General features: G+C 39.6%; 1 protein-coding gene across 2 annotated transcripts in view; it reads right to left on the reverse strand.

Annotated features, from left to right (window-relative positions):
• Nucleotides 1–27,493, reverse strand: part of MPV17L (MPV17 mitochondrial inner membrane protein like) — a 36,339-nt gene that overhangs the window by 3,875 nt on the left and 4,971 nt on the right. Inside the window, exons 3-4 of one of the 2 annotated variants that reach the window (XM_019710394.3) lie at nucleotides 26,119–26,148; nucleotides 25,268–26,039 (exon numbers count right to left, since the gene is read on the reverse strand). In XM_019710394.3, coding sequence (XP_019565953.2) covers nucleotides 25,860–26,039; nucleotides 26,119–26,148 — 210 coding nt within the window. In that variant the 3' untranslated portion in view covers nucleotides 25,268–25,859. Of the gene's footprint in view, nucleotides 1–25,267; nucleotides 26,040–26,118; nucleotides 26,149–27,493 lie in introns of those variants that run through there. The other variant, XM_088801232.1, reaches the window with a different exon arrangement.

Below are 27,493 nucleotides of genomic sequence, written 5' to 3' on the forward strand. Positions count from 1 at the left end.
TATTAACAGTTGGTTGTTTCTAACAGTTGAGATTTGGGGAGATCTTTGATTAATTACCATTCCATTTTTAGTTTTCTGAATTTTCCAACATCTATCCTGAGTGCATGTTGCTTTATCATTCAAAAATGAATACCTTTTGCTTCTAAAAATGTGTAACACAATCCTGTAATCCTAGAGGACAAAACCACCCCTTGCCACCGCAGTGCCCAGAACCCTGTCTGTTTGCATTAGTTGAGAGGGATAATGCTTCAAGTTCAATAACTGGCTGAAGTAAGTGTCTGCGTGGAATTATTAAGTGGCTCTTCCAGCCCTAGCTTCTCATCCTGGCTCAGTGCCTCACTCTGCTGGGAATGCCAAGGACTCAGAGGGACACTGGATGATACAAAGAGTCAGGACGGCAGGGGCCAACACAAGACACGTTTATAACTGTCATTTTGGTTGATTGAAAGGGAAAATAATACAACATCATCTTGATCATGGGATACGTTATCCAGCATGTGGACAATTTCAAATGTATAGGACACTGAGCTTATCAGAATAGCATGGTTTTCAAAAGTACAGGCTTTAAAATCTGGAAGATCTGAGTTTGAGCCCTGACTCTGCCACCTGCCAGATGTGACCCTGTGTGACATGTCACAATCTTTCTAGGCCTCACTTTCTTCATCTTTAAAATCCGAATGGCACTACCTATCCTAGAGGATTTTTGTGACGCTTAAATGAGATAACGCACAACAGCATATAAAGGGCCTCAATACAAGTATACAAAATTATTATTGTTGTTGTTGTTACTATTATTACATTGTTCTGGCTGATGTTTTGAGTTCTGATCTTTTGGGCATATACCAATTGAAGTCTCCAAGCCAAAAACAGAAACCTATTGAAATGACATTGGGTAGAGAAATTGGAACCCTCATACTTTGCTGGTGGAAATGCATGATGGTGCAGCCACTCTGGAAGACAGTCTCGCAGTTTCTCAAAAGGGTGACGCAGTTACCATATGATCCAGTAATTCCACTCCTGGGTATATACCCAAGAGAAATGAAAAATACATCCACACAGAAACCTGGGCCTGAATGTTCACAGCAGCATTATTCACCACAGTCAGAAATGTGGAAACAACCCAAATGTCCACTAACTGATGAGAGAATAAATGAAAGGTGCCATGTCCTTACAAAGGAACGTTATTTGGTAATAAAAAGCAATGAAGTCCTGGTACATGCTACAACATGGATAAATTTTGAAAACACTCTCAGTGAAAGATGCCAGTTATAGACCACATAGTATATGATTCCACTTATATGAAATGTCTAGAATCTGTATCCATAGAAAAAGTGTATCTAACACAAATCTATAAAGAGAGATTAATGGGAGCCTAGGGCTGGGGGAGAGGGAAGATTGGTGAAAGGGCTGACAGCTAAAGGGTATAGGGTTTCTTTTGGGGATGGCGAAAATGTTCTAAAATTTCTGGTGGTTGTATAACTCTTGGAATATACCAAAAGCCATTGAATTGTACCCTTTAAAAGGGTGATTTGTATGGCATGTGAATTATACCTCAATAAAGCTGTTACCAAGAAAACAACAACAAAATAAACCATGACAATGAGCTTAAACATTTAAATCACAGCACATTATCACGAGGTTAACGGAATGCCGGGCCAGCCTGGGTAGCTAGCCAACAGGGCATTCCAGGGGCCGGCCACAGTCCAAACCTGTCTGGATTCTGGCTGGGGTCTGACATCACCTGACAGTGCTGTCCACTCAAGCTTGGGTGCTGACGGACATCACGTGAAGTTCCACTGCTGACTGGAATTTCCAGAACAGTGACAGTGATTTCAGAAATCCCCCAGTTAGTTGCCCCATTGCATTGGCCCAACTCAGGAAAAAATGAGGCTTGGAAAACACTTGCCACTCATCACCCCACCACGCCCACCCTTCTCTTTTCCACTGAGTATTTACTTTGTCCAGCATTATCATGGCGTTTTACTGAATTAGCCATATGACTAGCAAATAGACTATCTGTTAGTAGGACTATTTGTACTTCCATATCTGGCAGTGATAGGAAAAGTTTAAATTCTACAAATGTACTCATGAAAAAATAATCAGAAAGAACATTTACTGTTCCTGTGATGTGTTTTGTTCTGTCGTAGATCATGTAGAAAGGAAAAAAATGTGCGAGTGGATATGCATTCATATTGTTCAAACTCTTTTTACTCTCATCAAATGGGTTCCTCCCCAAATATCCCCAATTTCTCCCAAGAGATCATCCTTTGATAAAAGCATACCGTTTACGGGTTCTGTCTCTCTGATTCCTGGAAAACCTTCAGAAACTCAGAAATGTTTGAAGGAATGAAGGTGCTGGCCATTTAAATGGCCCGCCCCCCATAATCAGCACAGTGCTTTGCCTTGTATCCGGGTGAATCACGGCCTGTCAGTCATGCAGGTGATTAGAGAAACAGTGGAGCACCAGAGAGGGCTTTATCGGGGTTTCAATGAAAAGCCTACACCCAGAGGGGGGAAAATTTTCCAGTGATGCAAAGAAATATAGGAAGTATTACCGCCAGAAAAGTGAGACTTCTAGAACCCATGATTTGCATAAGAAGAAATATTAATTTTAAGACTTATAAGATAAAGTTCTAGAGGGTAAGACCAGAGCTCTGAAGCCTCCGTGAAAGTCCTGATTCCAAGCTTGGAGGCTACAGAACCTCAAATCAACTACTGGAGTTCTCCATGGAGCAGTTTCCTTTCCTATAACACTGGGTTATGTATATAACATGCCTAGCACAGAATAGTCAATAAATGCCGTTTCTTATTATTATAGTTGTTATCATAACTTGAAGTTAAAAGTTGGCTTAAGTGTTGTGCTGTAAGCACCAAAATATCAAGCTCATCCTTAGGTAAATTCTGGAATATTGAATTCTATGTAGTCATGACAGTTGTCATAATAATATCCCTAAGTTTACAGACTCCTTCGATGGAGCTTGGTGTTCTCCAGTATTAACACTTTCCTAGACTGATGGTTCGCAGACAGCTTGCAGTTTCATAGATGACGAGTCTCCAGAGGCAGTGAGACGCACAAGAATTGGAGCTGGATGCATGCCCCTTGCACCGTCAGGAGACTAGTCAACTGTCCCGCAAAGCAGCTGTCATTTACATACGCCAGGGGCACACCAGAGCACAACCACACGCTCTCATCAAGCACAGCTGGCATCAACACAGTTCTCTTCTCTCATCCAAACTGGGTTTGTTGTTCGTTTGTTCTGTTTGTAAAGCTTGTGATCAATGCCTTAGGACACAGCTTTCATACAACAAATATGGGTGTGTTTCTTAGGCATCTAAAATAAATACAGATGGGTAGAATAGACCAAATGTGTCAATAAACCTCCGGGCTTAGGGAGAAGGGAACACAGAATTCAGTATGCAATATGAGTTTGGGTTTTAAGTGTTTCATTTCTGTAACAACGAAATAACATGCCATCCATTCCCAACATGCACAAACACACAACACACACTACTAACATTTCAGTGGGCATGTAGGGGAAAGTGATGGAGAACACGGGCTCTGGAGACAGACCACCTAGGTCTGCAGCCCTCGCTCTACCATTTATATTAGTTGCATTAACGTGGGCAAGTGACTTCCCCTCCATTCTACTGAAACTGCTCTCAGATCCCTGATAGCCTATTTATTTCCATATCTTCTAGCTTCTTTTCAGTTGCCGTCCAATATTTGTTTCCCAAAAAATATAACACCGGGGGCCAGACCCTCCTCTAGACCCCTCCCCCAGCTTAGTTCTGCTGGTTTCTGCCCCGACTGTCCCGGCCCTTCCTTCTCCATCAACTTCACGAGCTCTTTCCCCGTCGCTCACCCCCTTCAGTTACGTGTCTCCAATCTTTATCCCCTTTCATCTTCTCTTCTCATTTTCCACCTACTTAAACCTATCTTTCGTGTGGCCTCCACAGCAACGGTTTGTGATCTCCATTTCCAGCCCCAGTCCCTCGCCTGTGTATTTCCACGTATCTCTTGGAAGTGTCCAGCAGCCTCGAGAAAACTGAGAAAAGAGGGGAATGGATTTGGAAGAGAAAATAAAGTTAAAGAGATTTTCAGAAAGTACACTGTGTGTTGCTCTTAGAGGAGGCTTAGGAGAGAGAAAAGAAGCTGAGGAAATATGTGTCTAAGTCTGAGGACTTGAAATCCTGTATCTAGAAGAGAGCAGAGAGCTGGTACTTCTGCACAAAATACTCAAGGAGTGCGATGAGGTGTCCTGGCAGTGCTGGAGGTTATTCCACGTGGAGCCAAGGCTAGTACATGCCTGCATAGGCTGGGGAGGGAGTCTGAGAAAAATCCCCAGGGCACGTGGGGATCTCCCTCTATTACGGCACTTGCTGTTTTTTTAAAGCTGACATGTATTGAGTGGTTACTATGTACTGGGCACTTTGTAAGACTCACCCTACTTAACTCAAGCAGTATCCTACGAGATCGGGCTTCAGGCTCAGAGAGGTTGAGTAAATTGTTTGTTCTTAAATGGCAGCATCTGCATTCAGCCTCAACCAGCCAGTCTCAGAGCCCAAAACATTTAACCACAATCCGTATCTCCTCTCAAAACTTTCCTTTCTTCAAGGCATTACCATGGCAATAACCAGGAGGGTTTATAACCTTGGCCTGAACATGATCAAAACCAGACTCATATTTCCCCCTAAACCTGCTCCTCCTAAATGTGAAATCTCAGACTTATCCTCACTCTCAGGACCTTACTCGCCAGTATTTCACACTCATCTCCACACATAGTCAGCCACACAAACCCTACTGATTCTACCTTGGAAATCTCTTCCAAATTCCAATTGTCTTCTCCATTCCCACTACCTTGCTCTAGCTTAATTCTGTATCATCTTTGTCCTAAACTATTGCAAAAAACATTTTTTCTGGCTTTCTTTCCCCACTAGAGGCCATTCTCGTTTCTAAAATTACCTTTTAAACACACACACACACACACACAATGCCACTTTTGTGCTTAAAAAAAAACCCCTCATTGACTTCCTGCAGAATAATTTACATAACCAATCTCCTTGGTTTGGGGGACAGATTATTCCCAACTTCCTGAGAGTATCAACAAAACTGTGAGAGGAGTCTTGCAATTAAAGCTTTGGAGATGTCCATTTCCTTAAGACGAATTCCTTGAAGTGCTGAATCAAAAGATATGCACATTGGCAAAGACATTTGGTTCCTATCATTAATCCACTTTCCAGAATATGCCAAGCTGTGTGCACTGCAACTTATTATTATAATTTACATGTTGTCGTGAGTATCCCAGGGAGTACAAATGTGTTCTATTCACTTTTAAATCATTAGAGCTGGAATATCAAATGGCACATGGTAGAGACTTAGTAAATGTTTGTTGAATGAATGAATGAACTGAACAAACAAAGTCCAGTAAATGCTCCCTGATTTGCATCTAACTGAAATAATCACATAACACAACTGCTACATGCTATGTCTATATCACCGGACTATTTCATGTAGAATTGATTTTAATAGCATCCCTTTGTGCACAGGGCTGAGATTTCTGGATTCTCTACAATGCTGCTCCATCCAGGGAGCAAAACTCTTCCATCCTATCCACATTTCCTATGTACAAAGAGACCCAATCTTAGACTCTTCAGTTTTCCATTGTCACCTGCACAGGTCAGGTCCTTTCTGGAAAAGGGTTGACCTAAACAGCAAAGTGAGCACAGAGGTGCTGAATGTTCACAAATCTGTATTTCCAGGTGTGGACAGGCAACTGTTAGACAGCGCCACTAGCATAAATGGCTCAGAAGGACCTCCAATTCAGCGTCTTCTCTAGAACCTAGCTTCTGTATTCCCTACCACAGCTTTGACACTTTGTTCAGCCAGCCATTAAAGCCAGAAAATTTGTATTCTGACCTACAAATCTTGCTGATATTACCTAGGTAAGTCAAAATTTGTTAACCTATAATTTTTCCCTTTCTCTTTATTTCTATGACCACTGAACTAATTTGGGCTCAAATGACCTCTCCTCTGGACAATGCAATACTCATTTAACACTTGCTCTTTCAATATTGGTTAGCACCGATTCTGTCCCAGGCATGCATGGGTTACCTGTGTTACCTGTGCTAGATGCCAGGGTTCAGCCGCGAAGAAGCATGTTCAGTAGCTGGCAAACTATGGGCTGACGCCGATGGCTACGGCATAACATGTCACCCTCTTAGAGATCCATTATTGTTAGCATCTTAGAACCTCTGAGAACCATTCAGCTTTGTGTAACCCTGTGTCTCCCACATTTCTTTCTTTCTCTTTTTTTTTTTTTATTGGGGAACAGTGCGTTTTTCCAGGACCCATCAGTCGTTGTCCTTCAATCTAGTTGTGGAGGGCGCAACTCAGCTCCAAGTCCAGTCGCCGTTTTCGATCTTACCTGCAGGGTCGCAGCCCACCATCTCAAGCGGGAATCAAACCGGCAACCTTGTTGTTTAGAGTTTGCGCTCTAACCAACTGAGCCATCCGGTTACCCTCCCACACTTCCTTGAACAAAGAACCCTCTTGTCAGATAATAGCAGGTAGGTTCTCAAAATCATATCTCACAAAGCAATTCTCATAGAAGGAATATAAAGCTCCCAACCAAGAGCTTGTTCTATTTAGTTCCCCAGGATACCATATTTTGCTAGGTTCTGTTGAGAAATAAGCCACGTTTGTTAAAAAATGATTTCCCCATTTTGTTAATCAAATATGTATGTAATTCGACATCAGTGAAGAGTAAGCAACAAATGCCGAGGAGCACTGATTTAGATAAAGAGGTGACAGATGAGGCTTCCTGGAGGTGACAGATGAGCTAAGTTTTGAGGGATGAATAGGAGTTAATCAGGTGAAGGGTAGAAGGTTTCCAGGCAGCTGGAACAGCAGGTGCAAAGGCACAAATGTGTGAGTCTAATGAGTTTGGGGGAATCCAATGAAAATGGCTATTATTTCGAGATCTTGCTCTATGCCAGCCTCTGTGCTCAGGACGCAGTGCATAATCCAAGCCTATGAGACAGCTTCTATTACCCACCTCCCCACGCACAAACCCTGTTTTTTTTTTAACACAGATGAAGACACACAGCCTCAATGAGGTTAAAGGAGATTCCCAAAGTCACATCGGTGCTGGATATGAACCCGTCTATAGACACTAAGGACCATGTGCTCACCGCTGAGCTATTCTGTAGTCAAGCTGCAAGACAGCTGCAAATCAAGGGCCAGCAAAGATGAGACAGGCCAGGCAGTAAAGAGCCACGTTTGCCTTTTGGGTCAAAAGAATTTGAACATTACCCAGAAGACCACAGGGAACCACGGAAGGAACCATTGATTTTAATCACCGACTTTAAGCGGCTAGAGACACAGCCAGTACTTTTGAAAGATCACACAGTGCACTGGACAGAGTGGGGTGGAAGGGTGCAAGTGACATCAAACTAGAGGTAGGGACATCAGCTGGGAGGCTCTAGTGGTAAAATACGTAAGTGTTCCTTAAAGTTTAATGTGTTAAAATGGACATTCTGATCCAGGTGATCTGGGGTGGGGGGCGAGGGGGACCTGAGATTCTTAGATGTTCACAAGTCATGTCCAGGCTTCTGGCCATGGACCACACTTTGAATAGGGAGGCTTTTACATGAGAAATGATGAGGGCTTGAAACAAGCAATGGCAGTGGAATCAAAAGGAGGGGACAGACTAAAGAGATATTAAAGAAACAGGACTTGTTGACCATGCAGCATGACATGGCCACACTGAATTGACACAGCTCCTGCGAGTGGTAAAGACGGGATGTTTGAATTAATCTGTGCAGCTCTGCTTTAGAATGATAGCTTATCCTCATAACTACAGAGAAGAGACTGATGGTTGCCAGAGGTGGGCGGGGGGAATAGGTAAAGGGGGTCATGAGGTACAAATTTCCAGTTATAAAATACTGAAGTCCTGGGGACACAATGGTGACTATAGTTACTAATACTGTATTGCATATTTGAAAGTTCCTAAGAGAGTAGGTCACCTTAAAAGCTCTCAACACAAGAAAAAAATTGTAACTGTGTGCTGATGGATGTTAACCAGACTTATTGTGGTGATCACTTCACAAAATATACAAATATCAAATCATTATGTTGTACACCTGAAACTAATATAACGTTACATGTCTATTACACCTTATTTTTTATTAAAAAGGCAAAGCAAACAACCTGTTGGAATATAGCAGGGGAAAAAAGAATGGAGCTTTTTGAAAGTAACTCTCAGTCCCTATGTTATCTTCAAGGACTCAGAATTACCAGGACCCTCTGGTTACGATTCTGTGGCGATGTAAATTTTTCAGAAGCATAAAGTAAAATGAAATAGAAAACATTTATTTGGCATATACCATGAGCCTGTCACTACATGCCTCTGTACATGTTATTCCTTCTCCTGGAATATTTCTGTGCCCACCCCCCGACACACACACCACACACACACACACACACTCACACTCCTTCCTTTGTGTCACTACTTTATCTTTCATATATCTCTTATTATACTGCATTGGAATTGCCGGAAGCACAATCATAGAAAGAGTGTGGGTGGGTTTTGGAGTCAACTGAACTTCGGTTCAAATCACAGCTCTGCCATGTATTGATGGCTATATAATAAGGGGCAAGTACCTTTGTTTCCCCTGCGATAAAAACGGGGTAAGCAATCCCTCTCCTGGTATCTACCCAAAACATCTGAAAACATTTAGAGATAAAGACACGTGTGCTCCAATGTTCATTGCAGCTTTATTTACGGTGGCCAAGACGTGGAAACAACCAAAATGTCCTTCGATAGATGAATGGATAAAGAAGTTGTGGTACATATACACAATGGAATACTACTCGGCGGTAAGAACAGATGATATAGGAACATTTGTGACGACATGGATGGATCTTGAGAGAGTAATGCTGAGTGAAATAAGTCAGACAGAAAAAGCAGAGAACCATGTGATTTCACTGATATGTGGTATATAAACCAAAAACAACAAAAGAACAAGACAAACAAATGAGAAACAGAAACTCACAGACACAGACAATAGTTAGTGGTTACCAGAGGGTAAGCGGGGCGGGGGTGGGAGATGAGGGTAAGGGGATCAAATACATGGTGATGGAAGGAGAACTGACTCTGGGTGATGAACACACAATGGGATTTATAGATGATGTAATACAGAATTGTACACCTGAAATCTATGTAATTTTACTAACAATTGTCACCCCAGTAAACTTAAAAAATAAATTTTAAAAAATGGGATTAATATCTCCTCTGAGGTCATATGTATCCTTTAAGATGCTTTCTGTCAAGTAACAGGAAACCTAACTCAGAGTAGTTTAAACAATAAAGAGAATCTACAGACTACTGTAATAGAAAAGTCCAGAGGTAAGGCAGGCTTTGGGCACAGGCTGGTCCAGAGAGTATGAAATCATCAGGGTTTCTCTGAGATTCTTTCAGTGATATCCTCCTCTTTCTGTGCCCTTCAAGCTAATAAAAATGGTTAAGCAGTTCCAGGCCTTACATTTGTATTAACATCCCAAACAGAAAATGAGAGAATGCCTTTGTCTTGGTTTTCCCAGCAAAAGTTAGGAGATTCACTCTAATTGGACCACCACAGGCCATCTGTGAACTAATCACTGTAGCCAGGGGCAGGAAATGCACTGATTGGCTTAACCTTGGTCATGTGCTCCCCTACTTGAGCCAGGAGGGGAATCCCTTCCCTGATATTACCCAAACAGAAACTGAGAGCTGTAGGAAAGAAGGCTGGAATGATTGCTGGAGAGACATCCAACAACTATTCACTATACCACGCCCATTAGTACATTACATAAACAGTGTAGCACAGACCTTATATATGGAGTGCAAACCTTGTCTGCAGTTTGTGGGCACACAAGCGGTAGCTGTAATTTGCTTAGAATTCTGCCTGTCTGTCTACTAGACCATAAACAAACTGAGAGCAAGGTCTTTCTCTTACCTACTGCGTTTCCCCGAAAATAAGACCTAGCTGGACAATCAGGTCTAAATGCGTCTTTCGGAGCAAAAATTATTATATTAATATAATTAATATTAATATTAATAATTATGTAATATTAACAGTATATAAGACCCAGTCTTATATAAGATAAGGCTGAGTCTTATATTAATTTTTGCTCCGAAAGACGCATTAGAGCTGATTGTCCAGCTAGGCCTTATCTTCAGGGAAACATGGTACCAAGGTATTCCTCATGGCTAACATAGCGCCCAGGACATAGACAGCTTAAGTATTTATTGAATTAATATTAATGATTACATGCAATGAAAAATACAAAGGGATAAAGTTATAGAAATTATTCCAACAAGGCAAAAAAAGAGGATTGTATGACATCAGGGAATATGAAAACAAACTGTTGCTGGTCCATAGTATTCAGACGATAAACAAGCTGGAAACAGCTGACTTACAGACTGGGGTTAAAATTGGGATATTTTCCAGGACATATTTAGGGGTCTGCTATAATTTTTGGTCAACTAAGAAAAGAAATGCTAAATAAAGTATCGTGGTCCTTTTCAGAGCGGAAGGGAAGATGATCAATCTTTCTCTCCCCACCCTTAAATCTATTCAAGAAGAATCACCTGTGCATACAGTATGTGATCCCATTTATATGGGAACATAAATTTCAAGAGAAAGGTTGATCTATCATTCTGTGGACTTTAAGACTCAACATTAATGAAAAATATATTAACATTGAGAGCATTTGAGGTCTTGCTCCCCAGCAATTATCTTCAGTTTTGGCTCAAATAAACTCTTTAAAAAATTCTCTACAGTTTAAGACGTTGTTATGACAGGGGCAAATCTAAATCTTAAAGCAAAAGTAAATACTAAATAATACACATCAGGTTTAAATGATTCCTAAAACACAAGCACACACACAGCCACAGCACCAAAGCTGATGGAAAGGAGAAAATTAAACAACCCGTCTTCCCCTTGGGGGTGGGTGGGGGAAGATACTAACATTGATTGATTCCACTATGTGCCAGGCACTGTCTTTCAAGCTCTCACATATATGATCTCATTTTATCCCGAGGAAATTGAGGTTGTGAAAGGTTAAGCTCCTTACCCAGGATCACAGAACTAGTAAATAAAAACAGAGGTGCTGAGAGGCACATGCCTCAGAATCACTCTTCTTGTTATTAGAAAAGATTTCCTTATATAAACCTCAGAGACTTTACAAGGGAAATATTGGATTACTGTAATATGACTCACCAGCCCAATTTAATATTACCTATTCATTACGATGCAATGATTCTTGCATAATGACGACTATGCTGTTGTATTTCCCTCTCTGGCTCTGTAGCAGCCATACACAGATCACAGAACTAAAAACATGCGTTAATGACATGACCTACATACGCAATCAACATGAAGAAAAATTTTAACTGCTCATACTTATGTGATTGAAAAATATATTGTCTAATTTTGATCCGCAGTAGCATCTAGGGAATGCTGACTCAGAAAGAAAACATTTGTTGTTACCATGAAGAGGAACAGAAAAGCTGAATCATACTGTATGTATCACATCAAATGTTACCACTATTAATATAACATGTGCTGAACAGTGAGCAAGGTGGAATTAGACCATCTCTGACCAACAAGATTCATCATTACACCAACAGATTGATGCAAGAAATATTGTCACAGTAGTATGTCATTTCATTGTATTATGTGCATTATCAAATAAGCTTGTAATTCAAATGTGGTCATCTGGTCAATGTCACCAGCACAGTGTACCACCGAAAACAGGGATTGCAAACTCAAATGGCTACAGGGGCCAGGTGGGTAATGGAAATGAGTACACTGGGCAGGTTGTGAGAAAGTAGGGAGTGAAATCAACAGTGAAACACCTAATAAAGCAGGTAACTGCATCACACTGATTAAAGGAGGACCATAGCAACAGCAACCATGGGACCAGATTGTCCAACTTTTCAATAGAGGCCAGAAACCCAGATTTTTAATAGGAAAATTCTCAAGTCTTTAAACCTTGTGGGTGCCATTAAAAGCACTCTGTGGGCCCGATTTGGCTATTCGTTTGCAACTGCCAATACAAAATGTCAAAGCAATTTCATCATTTTTGCCATTGGTGTGGAGGGGGGCTAGGACATGATATCCAAAAAAAAAAGGAAGCAACCACGCCTAGTTTATCCTTGAATAAGGACTCGTTGACTTCTGGATCCTGAGATCGTCATTCTCACTAGCACCCAAAATTATATCCAGAATGACATTGGACTTTATGAAAGTGTTTATCCTCACACTGCTTATAGCTTCACACCTAGCACAGCGAGAAAAACACTTTTTAAATAGCACCTGCTCCTGGAGTCTGTATGGGAGAAAATAAAATTGAAGTTTTGAAAAATGTTAAATTAATCTGAGCAGCATCTACTTAACCCAAGACTCTCTAATCCTTGGACAGTTTTTGCCATTTTCCCCCAATGAAAAGCCCGTTTTGAAAGACTTGTCCTTCAAACTGCATGTGCTAAGTAATACTTACTTTTAATCAACCTAAGACAAGAATTGCTATCGCAATTTCTTTGACTCCAGCTAAAAAGCTTGTGTGGTTGTTATCAACGTTCACTATGAAACACTGAAAATATGGCAGACCCAGCATGACTATTTTCTTTAAAATCCTAAGGGCCTGGAAACTTCACTCAGTTATTTCTTCACCACAAATTTTAAGGGTGCTTATTATTTATTTATCTATTCAACAAATCTCTAGTCCAAACCACACTCACTTCTCACCTACTCTACTACTGTATAGACTTTTAACTCTATGCTTCCATTCCTACCACATTCTCTGTTTATACTTATGGTAAAATTTGAGAATATAACCATCCAGCTATTACCTCTATGGAAGATGCAGAATCTAGAAGAAAGGAAACAGATTTTGCAAGGCTGCCCTGCCAACACAACCTATCATAAAAGAATAAACGTCATTACTATGACGAATAATCAATTGCTTCATGTCCAAAAATCTTACTTTACCACTGGAATTTCCCAGACGTGTTGTCAACATTAGCCACTTTAACTAGACAATGACAAAAATACGTGTCTCACTTGATGCTGTGATATTTTGGAGTCCCACTTAAAAAAAAAAAAATGTCAGCAGGAAGTCCAAGATGGCGGCGGCTTAGGAGGACGCTGACCTCGCCCCGTCCCACGAGCAAACTCAAACACACACGGACACAGAGAGCAATTACTCCTGCGATACAACTGAGCCCTGAATGAACAGATTCTGACAGCAAAAAAAAGAGAGAGATCCGACGGAGGAGGCTTAGAAGCCGGAAAGGCCCTCTTTGGGAGCCGGAGGGTGGCATTGGTCACATGCCCCTTAACTTCCAGAGGGAGGGCGGGAGTGTGACTTCCTGGGGACTTCCGCCTACCTGCAAGGTCACCGCTGCACATTCCCAGCTGCACTTCCTGGAGCCTTGTGCCTCCAAACACAGGGAGCGAGCAGGAACAGTGTCACCACACCCCGGGCCTCACGACTCAGAGCGGGGCCTCCCGGCAGGCAGTGCTCCAGGCGCCTTGCGCGCATGCTCGGCAAGCGGCTGCCCCAAACCACCCTGCACGTAGAGCCCGCGCAGAGGTCGCATCTGCACAGGACCTGTTTTGGCACGACACACATGAGAGAGACTGTACAGAGAAGGCTGGTGGGGGGTGGGGGGCGGCGCAAGAGCTCCCCAGGGACTGCGGCAACTCCCCGGGATCGGGATCTGAGCTGCCGGTGAGCACCATCGTTTATGTCCCACTCTACTGCCAGACTGTGGGTGGGGGATCCGCCCCGGTGCTCTGGCCTACCTGAAAGGTCACTAGTGCATTCCTGGACACATCGTGTGAGCCCATTTCAGCCTGAACAAAGGCAGCAAGCAGGATCAACAGGGCATTACTACATGCACATGGCCTCCCCACCTGGAACCTCTCTGGCTGCTTAGGCCAGTGGCCTGGACACTTTAGGTACCCCTCAGCTCCTACTGGCCTGCCAAAACCACCTGGCAGACACAGCTATGCAGAGCCCTCGTCTACGTGAGGCCACTTCTCCAAGCCTGACAAAGACAGCTATTTCGTCTAATTCTATAAACAAACATACAACCTCAAATAAAGTGAAAAGACAGGAATATCTCTCGAAGGCTCAAGAAAAATCCCCAGGGAAACAAACCCCTAAGGAAATGGAAATAAGTAATTTGCCTGATAAAGAATTCAAAGAAATGGTCATAAGGATGTTCACCAAACTTGAGAGTGAAATGGAAGAATTTAGGGAGCACTTCAATAAAGACTTAGAAAGTATAAGAAAGAACCAAGGAGATCTGAAGAATGCAATAGCTAAAATGAAAAACACATGAGAAGGAATCAACAGCAGATTAGCTAACACAGAAAAACAGATCAATGACCTGACAGACAGCCTAGTGGAAATCAACCAATCAGAAGACCTGAAAGAGAAATAAAATTTAAAAAATGAGGATTGTTTAACAGACCTCTGGGATAACATTAAATGCTCACCATTCACATTATAGGGATCTCAAAAGGAGAAGAAAGAGAGAAAGGAACAGAAACTTTATTTAAAGAAATAATGGCTGAAAACTTTCCTAACTTGGGAAAGGAAACAGACATCCAGGTCCAGGTTCATAGAATTCCAAACAAGATAAATCCAAAGAGAGACCAACCTAGACACACTGTAATTAAAATGGTAAAACTTAAAGAGACAATCTTGAAGGAAGCAAGAGTTACATATAAAGGAAACCCTATAAGTCTATCAGCTGAATTTTCACCCAAGTTTACAGGCCAGAAGGGAGGATCTTTAGTGTTGAAAGAAAGGAACCTACAACCTAGAATAATTTACCCAGCAAGCTTATCATTCAGAATTGAAGGAGAAAGAGTCCCACAAGCAAAAACTAAAGGTGTTCATCACCATTAAACCAGCTTTACAAAAAAATGTTAAAGATTCTTCTTTAAGCAGAAAAGGAAAGGCCATAGCCAGAAATAAGAATATGAGAAAGGGAAGAACCTCATAGGTAAAGCCAAATATTCAATAAATACAGCAAATCAGACATTTTAAAAGCTACTATGAAGGTCAAAAGAAAAAAGTATCAAACTCAAACTACAAGAAGTAGTTAGGAGATGCACAAAACAAAAAGATTTAAAACATGACATCAATGACAAAGCATGGAGAGGTGAGTAAAAATGTAGTCCTTACAGAGTATATTTGAAATGTCCTTCAGCTTACAATAGACTGCTTTAGGTAAAGAATGATGCACATAAACCTCATGGTAACCGCAAACCAAAGAACTTCAAAAGATATATTAATACAAAAAAAACAAAGAGAAAGGAACCTAAACAAAACATTAAAGAAAAACAGCAAAACACAAGGGAAGAGATCAAGAGAAGAAAGGAACAGGGGACAGTACATACTTATATATAATTATTTTAAATGTAAATGGATTAAATGCTCCATTAAAAAGACATTGGATGGCTGAATGGATTAAAAACATGACCCACCTATATGCTGCTTATAAGAGATTCACTTCAAATTGAAAGACACATATAGACTAAAAGTGAAGGGATGGAAAAATATTCCATGCAAATAGAAATGAAAAGAAAGATGGAGTAGCAATGCTCATATCAGACAAAATAGACTTGAAAACAAAAAATGTAAAAAAACACAAAGAAGGACATGACATAATTATAAAGGGGTAAATCCAAGAAGAGGCTATAACAATTGTAAATATCTACACACCCAACATAGGAGCACCTAAATATATAAAACAATTATTAATGCACATAAAGGAAGAATTCCAAAGTAAAATAACAATAGTAGGGGACTGAATATCCCACTCACATCAATAGATAGATCATCCACACAGAAAATTAATAAGGAAATAATGGACTTAAATGTCACAGTAGATAAGCTCTACTTAATAGACATTTATAGAACATTTCATCCCAAAACTGTAGACTACACATTTTTTTCAAGTGCACATGGAACATCCTCCAAGATACATGACATAATAGGCCACAAAAGAAGCCTCAATAATTTCAAGAAGATTCAAATCATCATATCAAGCATCTTTTCTGACCACAATGACATGAAACTAGAGAAAAAGTCAAAAATACCCAAATCAAAAACTGTAATGAAAGATGAACACACCCCTTTCCACTACCCAACAACTCTACTTTCCAGGTCCTGGTCTCCCACCCTACCTCTCCTGCCTGTCAAAATCATTACTGCTGGAGCAGAACTGTGCATAGGTCACTAAACATCCTACAGTTGGGGACAGAAAAGGAAAAAGCTCTGTTGTCATTCGTAGGCCCGGGTCTAGTTTCACAACCGTTTGTATGGCCACATAGACTCTCCGAAGTTTCTTTAATTCTTCCTACTTGTCATTTTCTATGCTACACGATATTTCATTGGGGTAATGTACCATTCACCTAGATCTGTCTGGATACATTATCTTCATATTTTCATTGTCCTGATATTGTGATAAACTTTTCTCTGTGTCTTTTCAATTTCTTTTGAATTATGTCTTTGGGATAAATTCCCAGGAGACTGATTACTGTGCTAGAAGCTACGCTCTCTTTATAGCTGGTGACATGTACTACTTTCCAAAAGGGTATGATTCAATTTATTCTCCCATCAGCAGTGTATAAGGATATTAGTCCCATCAAATTCTCACCCGCATGCATCTATTAAAAGCTTCTAGTTTATCTCTCATTTCTATCTATCTCCTCTCCTGTGGAAGGCTGAACTCGCTTAGGTTCCAGTTTTCCTTTTGAGATAAGAGTCTCTGATACATGCTACAGTTGTCCATTTGAGAGATCAGAAAATTTTTAATCAATTTTTAAATAAACTATTTCTGCTTCATGGTCTTCATTCATTCCTTCAATCAAAAATACCTATTGAGGGCCAGCCCGGTGGCTCAGGCGGTTAGAGCTCCGTGCTCCTAACTCCGAAGGCTGCCGGTTCGATTCCCACATGGGCCAGTGGGCTCTCAACCACAAGGTTGCCAGTTCAATTCCTCGAGTCCCGCAAGGGATGGTGGGCAGCGCCCCCTGCAACTAAGATTGAACACAGCACTTTGAGCTGAGCTGCCGCTGAGCTCCCAGATGGTGTAGGGTGTATGGCCACATGTTCCTGGGTGTAGGGTGTAGGGTTGCCAGATAAAATAGAACTTCCAGTTAAATTTGAATTTCAGCTAAACAACAAGTAATTTTTATTCATACGCCCCAAATGCACTATTTGGAAAGTACTTATCCAAAGAAAAATTATTCATTGTTTACCTGAAATTCAAATTGAGCTGAGTGTCCTATATTTTTATTTGCTAAATCTGGCAACCCTACCTGGAGGGCAAAATCATCCCAGTTGAGAACCACTACCCTCAATCTTAATTCCCACACTTTCTCTGCTCCCCCATTCCTTCTCCACAAGCTTGAAGTTCAAGGGCATATTATTTATTTCACTAGAGAGCAAGTCAAAGAAATCAACTATCTTCAGTTTCCCAAGGTTTCTATGCTTGAAAGTAATGCATGCCGATGTCAGTACTCATTTACAGAGAAGTCAACCAACAAGTATTTCTTGAACTCTGAGCAAGGCATGGAGCAGGCAGGATACAGAAGAAATATAAAGCACACTCCTTAACTCCAATGAGCTTCAATTTATCGGGAGGAAAGAATATACATGAGATGGCTCACAATACAGAATAATATAGAATTAAGTGCTAAATTGTGTGGTACAGACCATAAATGCTCTAAAAGTCAGGAGAAAAGAAATGTGGCTTTTCTCCATTAGGCAATAATGGCTTTATGGCAAAGGGGCTGGAGCCGGGCTTTGTAAACCAACTTTAAGATATAGAGTAGGTACTCACTTCGATAAATATTTGTTGAATAAATCAATAAATGAATGAATGAGTACTAGGTCCTATCAGGAATTATTAACTGGAGTTTCCCACCACAATCTATTGTATAAATGGCTCTTCCCCAGCCCCAGTAGTTCATGGGAAGTAAGATACAGTTAAAAAATGGCAGGGGAGGATAACTCAAAAGTCAGTCAGTCAATTATTAGCTTCTGTATTTCAAAACAGGCTTTGGATACCCATCATGGAAGGATGACTTTTAAATAGCTCTTACAGTGCAAAAACTTAGCTCTGAGTATCTAAAGTCAAGTCCCAAAGGGCTCAGGGCATAAAGTTTCTGCAATGATTAATAGATTTGTGAAGAATAAATGAAAAGTCAGATTAACTTGTCCTGGGACATAGATTCCTTAACAGAGGGAGGTGAAATGGAAGCAGAAGGACTGAGGAGAAAGGTCCCTGGGGCTGGGAATGAAACTGCTTGGAGAGGAGTCAGCACTGAAAGGATCCCCCACCCCAGTTTCTCCAGAGTGAACACTGGACGTCACCCAAAAAGAAGTTAGATAAAGGCCCACAGATCCCCCAAATCACTGCCAAGGCCAACATCAGCCTCAGTCCACGTCCAAAAGCTTCATGGATGACAGTTCTCATTGTCTGCATGTTCACTTTCCAGCAAGACAGACAGATCTGTGGCTCAGACATGGCCCAGCCCTCTAAATTGCCCTGTGTGGACAAATCCTATTTGCCTTAACCCCTGGGGGAAGGCTGGAGCCCATACAGACTGGTGCCAACACAGGAATGAAACATTAACCTATCCCCACACCCCTCAAAAGTTTAATGAGTAAAATTTGAATGAAAAGGAAACAAGGACACCACATCCTAGAAGGGGACACACAAGCAAATGTCAGATGTTCTGAGGGGACAATGAAGAAACCAGTCTATGGCAGAGGAAGCATAGTGGGGAGTAATAAATACATTGTTGATTTTTCGCTTTGAACATTTGTCTGAACCTTTCATCATTCTTTCTATAAATTCACATTTAAAAATTGCCTCCTCTAGCCTTCGCCGTACAATTGACTCTTTTATACACTTTGTTTTAACATAGTGCAAAGTTTCTCATTTCTTCAGGTAAAAGCATAATTGCTCTAACTGTTGAGAAATTACTCCAAATGTATGTATTGCTCTTTACAGTTTCGCCCAGAGGGTAAAATAAACTGCTTGCAATCATTAATCCTATTCAAAAATTTCACACATCACCTGCAGGAAATTCTCTAATACTATCCATTATTGGCCAAAAGCCTGGAAATTGTGGTTCACTTTAGTATTATTTATCACTAAGGAGCAAAAACAGTCTGCAAAACTTGGACAGATTATAATTTTTGCGTGGTGGGTTTGTATCTTACTTTTCAGTATATTAATTTAATACCTCGTGTCCCTTTATTAAGTCCTCTAAATAGTATTCAGCATTCTCACTGGCATTTAACCCATGCATAAACTAATTCTTTTGGTAGCAATAAAATAGCCCAAATGTCCACAAACCTTTACTGACATCCATTTGTCCCCCAAAGGGCATTCTCCTATTTTTCCACCTAGAGGTCTGCTACTGAAGAAACGAAGTGATCAGGGAATATCTTCACATTGGTTTAGTAGTTTTTATTTGAATTTTCTAATTTACTACCCTTACACAGAAGACCCTCGGAGAGAATGCTGAAGGAAAACTAAACAAACCTGAACCCTGTACTCTACATGTAATTTATTTCATTTGTTCTATCCCTGTCAAATTAAGTGTTGTGTCCAAGGAAGAGAATTCCATCTCCCAGACTCCAAATTAACTTCTTGACAGCTACCTACTATTCCCATTATATCCAGGTTAGTAAGATTATAATATTGAAACAATAGAAAGGGATTTTAAATGAAAATGCTGTAAATAGAGAAAGGGTAACCACAGAAAGATCTAATGTGACCTGGAGTCACAGATATATATACGAGTACATTCATAATTGGTTACTGAACTCAACTCCAGAACGATCCAACATACTTTGCAAATACATATCCTCAGTTCCTTCATTGAATATGCTTGGGGACATCTATTTCAGTCAATACAGCAGGAAAGAATTTAAATCACAAATGAAGAAATTAGTGGACTCCAGACCAAAGGAGTTGCGCGAACATGAGATGGTGGAAAAAGCAGCTTCAGTAACCTGAAGCTCAAGTTTGCCTCCTCGGTATTAATAAGAGGATCTTAACAATGCATTTTTCCCCTACTTATGTTCAGAAAGAATGGTTTTTGAGAAGTCACTTGGGAACGATTCCAATTCTAAATTTTCAGCTCTATGAGTATGTACATACATAGGAAATAGGCCAAACATTTGGAAGAATTCAGTAAGTAACAAAGAACACATATAAACAGATAAGGACGACTTGGATCTCAATCCAAAGTAAAGGCATAAATCCTGTCTTTGCAATAAAGATGATTAGGAAAGATTTCAGGATGTAAAACTCATTTCCTTTACCTATTTCCCAGAATATTCATGCCACCAATAACACAAAATAGTCATTTGCGGTACTTAACTAAAACTCATTTATTCTTCAGATACGCTAAATCACATTATACCCCAAATTTAATATCCATAAAATTTAAACTTAAAAATGAAACAACTGGTGTTGCTCTTACAACACTTTCCACCCAAAATGTGAAAAAAGACCATTTTGGCTCTGTGGTTCAGGGGAACAGGACACTGACACAAGTATCAGGAAAGGCACCAATACAGCTTTTCACCATGAATACTAAAAAGGCAACATTCAATATGGCAGCTGTCTGGCCAACTATTTGAGCTCAGTATAGAGTATCAGTCACATTGACTGAGTCCTTCACTAAGAAGCATCACCAAGCACTGTACTCTCAGCTCCAAAAGGACTTACGGTTTAACTGGAATCAATTCTCAGCCCCCAGCATTCACAGAATTTGCAACATACATAGTCCATCCACTATCCCCCTAAAGTGAAAATGGAGTCAGTGCTCTTATTTGGCAATTATCTGGCTACCTGGCTGACTTTCCGTTTTCAAATCAGATAGATGTGTCGTCCTATAGAGAGGCTGCAGAGCAGGAGTGGGGGACAGCCTACATATTATGATTTCAGGGGTCCTAGAAAGTAAAGTTCAGTGTAATTCTGTACCAGATGTGAGCTGGTGGCCATCGCCCACAGACGAACTCACTGCATGAACTACAAACTACGAAATATTAACATACGTGAAACAAGGGTGTATTAGTTCTCCAGGAAAACAGAACCAGTAGGATGCATGTATAGGGGGTTTATTGTAAGTAATTGGCTCACGTGAATATGGAGGCAAGTCCCAATATCTGCAGGGTGAGTTGCAAGCTGGAGAGCCAGGAGAGCCAATGGTTTATTTCCAATGTGTGTCTGAAGGTCTGAGGACCAGGAGAACTGACAGTGTAGTTTCCATCTGAAGGCCAGCGGGCTTGAGACCCAGGAAGAGTCGATGTTTCAGTTCAGGTCTGAAGGTAAGAAAAAAGCCAATATCCTAGTTTGAGGGCAGGAAGAATCCTCTTACTTGGGACAGGGTCAGCCTTTTGTTCTATTCAGTCCTTCAACTGATTGGATGAGGCCCACCCACATTGGGGAGGGCAATCTGCCTGACTCAGTCTACCTATTTGAACGTTAATCTCATCCAAAAACACCTTCAGAGACACACTTAGAATGTTTGACCAAATATCTGGGCACCCCATGGCCCATTCAAATTGACACAAAATTAACCATCACAAAGGATTATTTAGTGGCTTGAAAAAGGCCCAACTGCAATGATTTCACCCAATTCTCAAACACAAACAATCTAGTCCTGTAAAGCTGGGGAGAGGTGTGAAGAGATGGTTTTCTGAGGGATATCTGCAAATTGGGCCAGGGGAATGAAAGCCCACAAGTCATAACCATCCCTAAGAAAACACAATTTCTGGGTCTGGGGCTGGAATAGGTGAAATTCTGGGCTGTGCCAAGCTTATCGGACAGCTGCCTGCATATCGGGATGAAAATGGATGGGTGATCAGTCCAGACTTCTCAGCACCAGATAAGAGGCAAAAAGCAACAGAAAAGAAATCCACAAACTGTGTAATGCATTCAACAGTGTTACAGAGTTTCTGTTGTGTGCTGGACCCTGTGTTGGACATTTCAGATACAAATATGAAGAAGAAATATATTCTTCCCTCCAGAAGGCCAGAGTGTTGAAGGAAATACAAACATACAAACAGATAATGATCACCCATTGTGGAAAGATCACCCATTGCGGAAAGCCCACAAGTCATAACCATCCCTAAGAAAGCACAACTTTCTGGGCCTGGAGCCATACATGGCAATGATCTTTGCCAGGCTGGTTTGAATCTAATGGGAGGTGGACGGCACAATGTAAAGGGTATCAGACATCTTCCGCCAAAAATACACCCTGTTCTCTCCACCCCACCCCACAACAGCAATAGTTCCTGAAATTTCATCCAGATTTGTGTTAACAATTTAAAAACTAAAAAATGAGAATAAATAAAAATAGAAACAGCTAGAAAGGCTGTCAGCCACATCTAAGTAAATTAACTTAATTAATAAACCTACTTTTCTACATCTAGCTGAAATCACTCACATGAAGAGAATGGGAGTTCTGAGAGGCAAAGAAATAAGAACTAATTTGGGAGATAGAGCACTCTAGCCAGAGAGGATGCTGGGAAAAGGCACACAGAGAAAGGAGAGGATCTCTGAAAAGAAAGGGAAAATGCAAACTCAAAATCTTCAGGCACAAGAATCCATTAATATTCTAATACTTTCAGATGAACCTAAATTCGAATGGGAGCTGCCTCCAGAATATTTACGCACTGCAAAATTCTCCCCAGGTCTGATCCTTCCTCCTTTTCTCGCCAGTGAGGGCTCTCTGCCACCAATTCTATAAGCTTGGCTGTCATGTCACTTAAATGCGCCAGTCTCTAACCTCATCGCCGGCATTCTATTTCCCTGGAGTGTTTAGGTGGTCACAGTTGGGGTGGGGGAAAGGGAGAAGAACAGGAGAAGGGGGGTTGGTATAGCCATTCGACAGAAAGAAGAAGGAAGATATGGATGAATAAAGATTCATTTAGTGAAACACAGAATTACAAAAGGAAGAGAACTAGGAAAAGATAAGCTTTTAATATATGCCCCAAATGTTACTCAGTTATTATCCTCTTCTATTCACTTGGTTAGCCACTGTTCACAGATCTTTATCTGTTCTTTATCTTTAAACTCCAGATTTCTCCTTTCACTTATTGTCCATTGAGAGAATTAAAAGAACAATTTTCAATCATTTTTTTTTCATTGCATTTTTGTGATTTGGTCCCTTTATATTCTAAAGATTGTGGCTAAAACTAGATTAAATGTAGCCAACGTAAGGTTAAAATCTTCAGGCACAAAAAAATCCATTAACTTTCTAATACTTTCAGAAGATGAACCTAATTTCAAATGAAAGCTGCCTCCAGAATATATTAGCAGCATGTTCTGGATACAATTTGGTTTGACAAACACTCTGTAAAAATTCACATAAAATTCCACTGAACTAAAAGTGAATTGCCCATGGAGCAAAAAAACATTTTCAGTAGCTTCAAACCCTAAAAGATGACAATCTTTGGAAGAAGGACAAAAAAGAAAGTATATAGTAATGATGGATGAGTAAGAAATTGTAGTTCTGGGTAATTTACCTCAATTAAAGAGAACATCTATATTTAATTTGATTAACAGAGTTGACCTGGAGGCCTTATTTTATATGCAACCTGAAAATATCAAAATTCAATGTCTTTATCTATAGATAACCAGGGAGTCAGAAAAAGAGTGCTGGGATAGTGTCATTAGAGTTACAGGGGAGATAGTCCAAATGCCTGAGAGCTAGGACAGGATTTGTGATCCCCGAGTTCAAGCTAACTATGAGAGGCCCAGAAATCATTATTCTGTAAGGCTTTTTTTTTTTTTTTTTAGCAAACGCTTTTGATACGCTCCAAAGTTCCCTTTGTTTTCTACACGTATTGGGTAAAGTTGCTTTGAAAATCCAGTCTACCTCAATTCTGTTAAGGGAAACGAATTATAGGTTTTGCCTGAGCAAATGTAGGGCCAGAAGAACATGGTGGGGTGACACCTTATGGAACGGAAAATCTGGAGGAAGAATGGAGGCCCCTAATCAGTTCTAAATGCTGGAAAGTCTAGAGTGTTTTACCAAGGAGGGCAGCATTCAAAACAGATAAACATTACTATTTGGAGTAAGTTCCATGTCTCACACTAAAACACAAAAGTACTCTTGCATTAAAAATTGAAAGTGTATTATTTGCAAAAATTCGGAAAATGTGTGTGTGCTATGTATTCTCTATAGTACAGTCTAACACATTATTGAATAAAGATTACCATGCTTTTATGAATCATCAATTTTCACCTGGACAGTATAAACAAGGTCTGTTTTCCCAATTACTTGTATATAAAATGTAAACACTATTTTTCCGTCATAAAAGTAACGCTGAAGCTCATCTAAAAGATTGCCAGGTAGTACTTACCATAGCTACTCTAGATACACTTTTTTAATGACAAATTTTGTCTTATGCATTGAGAAATAGCTTTCCTGTTGTATTAACTACTTTTAAAACAATGCAAATAAATTATTTTAGAATTCAACTATCTAGGAATTTCCTTACTATTGTCCCAATAATATAAAGTAAAATTCAAATAAATCATGTACTTAGAAGTTATATATACTTAACTTATGACTTATATAAATTTATGTGCTTTAAAACTTTTCAGCATATATTCTTAAATTAATCTTAAACATAAATTCTCAACATAAATGTATTAACATTTCAGTGCTTCACATTTTTAAATTTGTGCAATACTCCATTGGAAGCAACAGAATTGTGGTTCAATTCTTAGGTGAAATTTGCTGAAACTTCTTGAAATATTCATATATTTTAAAACCACTGGTTTTCAGGTGAGACAAACTAAATAAATCTGAAAGACTGGATTAAGTTTCTCATGTCTACCTTAAAGATTACTATAAAGATTTAGTTTAAAGCACTGATTTTTAAAAATACAACATCAGTGTGAAATTTGGGTTTACTATTTTCCCTGAAAACCTATGGAATAGAGTTCTTCCTTCCATAGGAAGAAAAATTGTTCAATTTTTTTTCCAGAAATTCCAATCAATATGTATCTTTAGGAAGTGAAATATTTTGTATACTTCATATGTCTGGGAAGTGGGGTACTGAATATGCTCAAAACTAAAAACCATTAACTAAAAAGTGCTTAATTTAGAAATTACAAAAATAGAAGAAAACATCAATGAAATTAGTCTATACAGGACACACCAATAATACACTGTTTTTTTTAATGATTTAAAATATACTTACAGAACTTTAGTATCAGCATAAAATAATTATAGTATTTTTTGGAGGGGAGGATCTGGTTATTCAATCTTGTCCTTGATTGAGTTCTATGTAAATAGAAATTTACTGTAAGAACTATTTTTGGTATAAAAGATAATCTGATTCAAAAGTGTTTAGGAATAACCTGAGATGTTAGAAGAGAGATGTACGAGTGTACAATCAAAACTGGTTCCCTAAATGGCATTAATAACTAAATGCATTAAATATAATTAAATGGCATTAAAATATTAAGATAGAAATATTAATAATTATAAAACGCCATTTCGGCACTGTTATTGGTATTAACTAAAGTATTTAAGAAGTGCAAATATTAGAGAAGTAATACTTTCTGACAAAAATGGGGAAAAAAAGTTTGGATAAAATTTAAAGTACTGATTGATAATTAAGAAACAAGTTGGTCTATGGAATAGTAATTCTTCCAAATGGAGCACATATCTGGTAAGTAGAGTATTTCATTGGCAAGCAACCGTTCACATTTAAGAAAAAAATTTGTCACTTTCAGGGAGTCCCTGACATTTCATTTCTCTGGGGGCCTTTCAACTGCATTGGCCTCCTTTAAATGCAGGAAGGTGAAAGCTGACGTCAATGTGCCATCACCACTCTGCTGTGAATAGCAAAGGAAGGTGGCCCACAGAAAACCATAGAGTCCAGTGTAAGCTGTTCTCCAGTGAATAGGAACAAGGCTAAAGTTGGTCAGCTGTAACAGAAAGGAAATAAGTTAGTGCTCCATATAAACCAAAGCCAGGAGTCAGCATTCTGGGTAGTGTGAAACTCACCTGTACAAAAGGCCAGTACATCAGACCGCTCTGGAATTAAAAAAAACAAACAAAAACTTCATTAGAATGCCTTTTAACCACACAAAACAATCCCACAGTTCTTCTATAAAATATTAAGAGAAACAAAACTAATATAAAATAATATTGAATGTCAACTATAATTGAAATATATATACATGTATACACACACACATACACACAAACACACACACAACACACACACACACAGAGTCACGGGTACAGCATAGGGAATACAGTCAATGATACTGGAATAGCTGTGTACGGTGTCACGTGGGTAGTAGACTTGGGGTGATCACCTTGTGAGGGGTATAAATGTCTCATCATTATGTTGTTTTGTACACCAGAAACTAAGAAAAAGAAAAAGAAGAACAAGGGAGATAGAATGAGGAGGTGGTATTATATTTCAGACTAAGCCAATTAAATTAGACGACTTAAGGTCTCTTGAGTAAGAAGGTGGGAAATTGTGGGAAAAGCTTTTAGGCGCAAGACATTTCTATCAGCTATATTCACAGATCTAGAATGAAAAGTCTACCAGAATCAGTATCAATTCTGTTAGACAACTGCTTTCAAAATAACAACATGTATTGGTCAAAATTAACATCACCAATCAAGGACAGAAGGATATTTTGTGCCTTCTACTGGGATAACCTTGAAGAGGACACATCACCACAGATGGAGGGTTCCAGTCAGGAATGCATAACCTATGTCTAATCATGAGGAAACAACAGACAACCCCCCAAAAAAGGAATGCTTTATTTTTATTTTTTTTTAAAGGGAGTACTAAAAAAAAAAAAAAAAAAAAAAAAAAAGGGAGTACTATATTCTTCAAAAATAGTGTATAACAGATTTTTTTAAAGGGTTAAGAAAATGCTCCTAATTAATGGTTACTAAGGAGGTATGAGAACTGAAGGTGATGCCTGATCCTCTACTGGATCATGTACTGTAAGGAAAAGAAATGCTAGAAAGGCCTATAGATGGTCAAGTGATAAAAATGGAATATGGGTGGTAGATGAGATAAAAAGATTATCATCGTTAAATTTATTGAAGTTGATAACTATGCTGTGGTTATATGAGACTATTCTTAGAAAAGAGATACTTAATTTAGGGGTAAAAACAGTAATTCTGTGTGTGACTACCTCTCAAATAATTCAGAAAAACATTAGAAGGATGGATGGATGGTTAGATAGAGCAAGAAAAAAAGGGAGGGGAGCAAAATGTTAACAATAGGTGAATTTAGGAAAAGGATATACGGGTATTCTTGAACTGTTATTGCTATTTAAGTTTAAAATTATTTCCATATGATAGTTTTAAAAAACGACACAAAAGAGAAGAGTGTACTATCAGATACATTTCT

Source organism: Rhinolophus sinicus, chromosome 10 (genome assembly GCF_057876585.1).
Source record: "Rhinolophus sinicus isolate RSI-liver-muscle chromosome 10, RSI-T2T, whole genome shotgun sequence".
Taxonomy (NCBI): domain Eukaryota; kingdom Metazoa; phylum Chordata; class Mammalia; order Chiroptera; family Rhinolophidae; genus Rhinolophus; species Rhinolophus sinicus.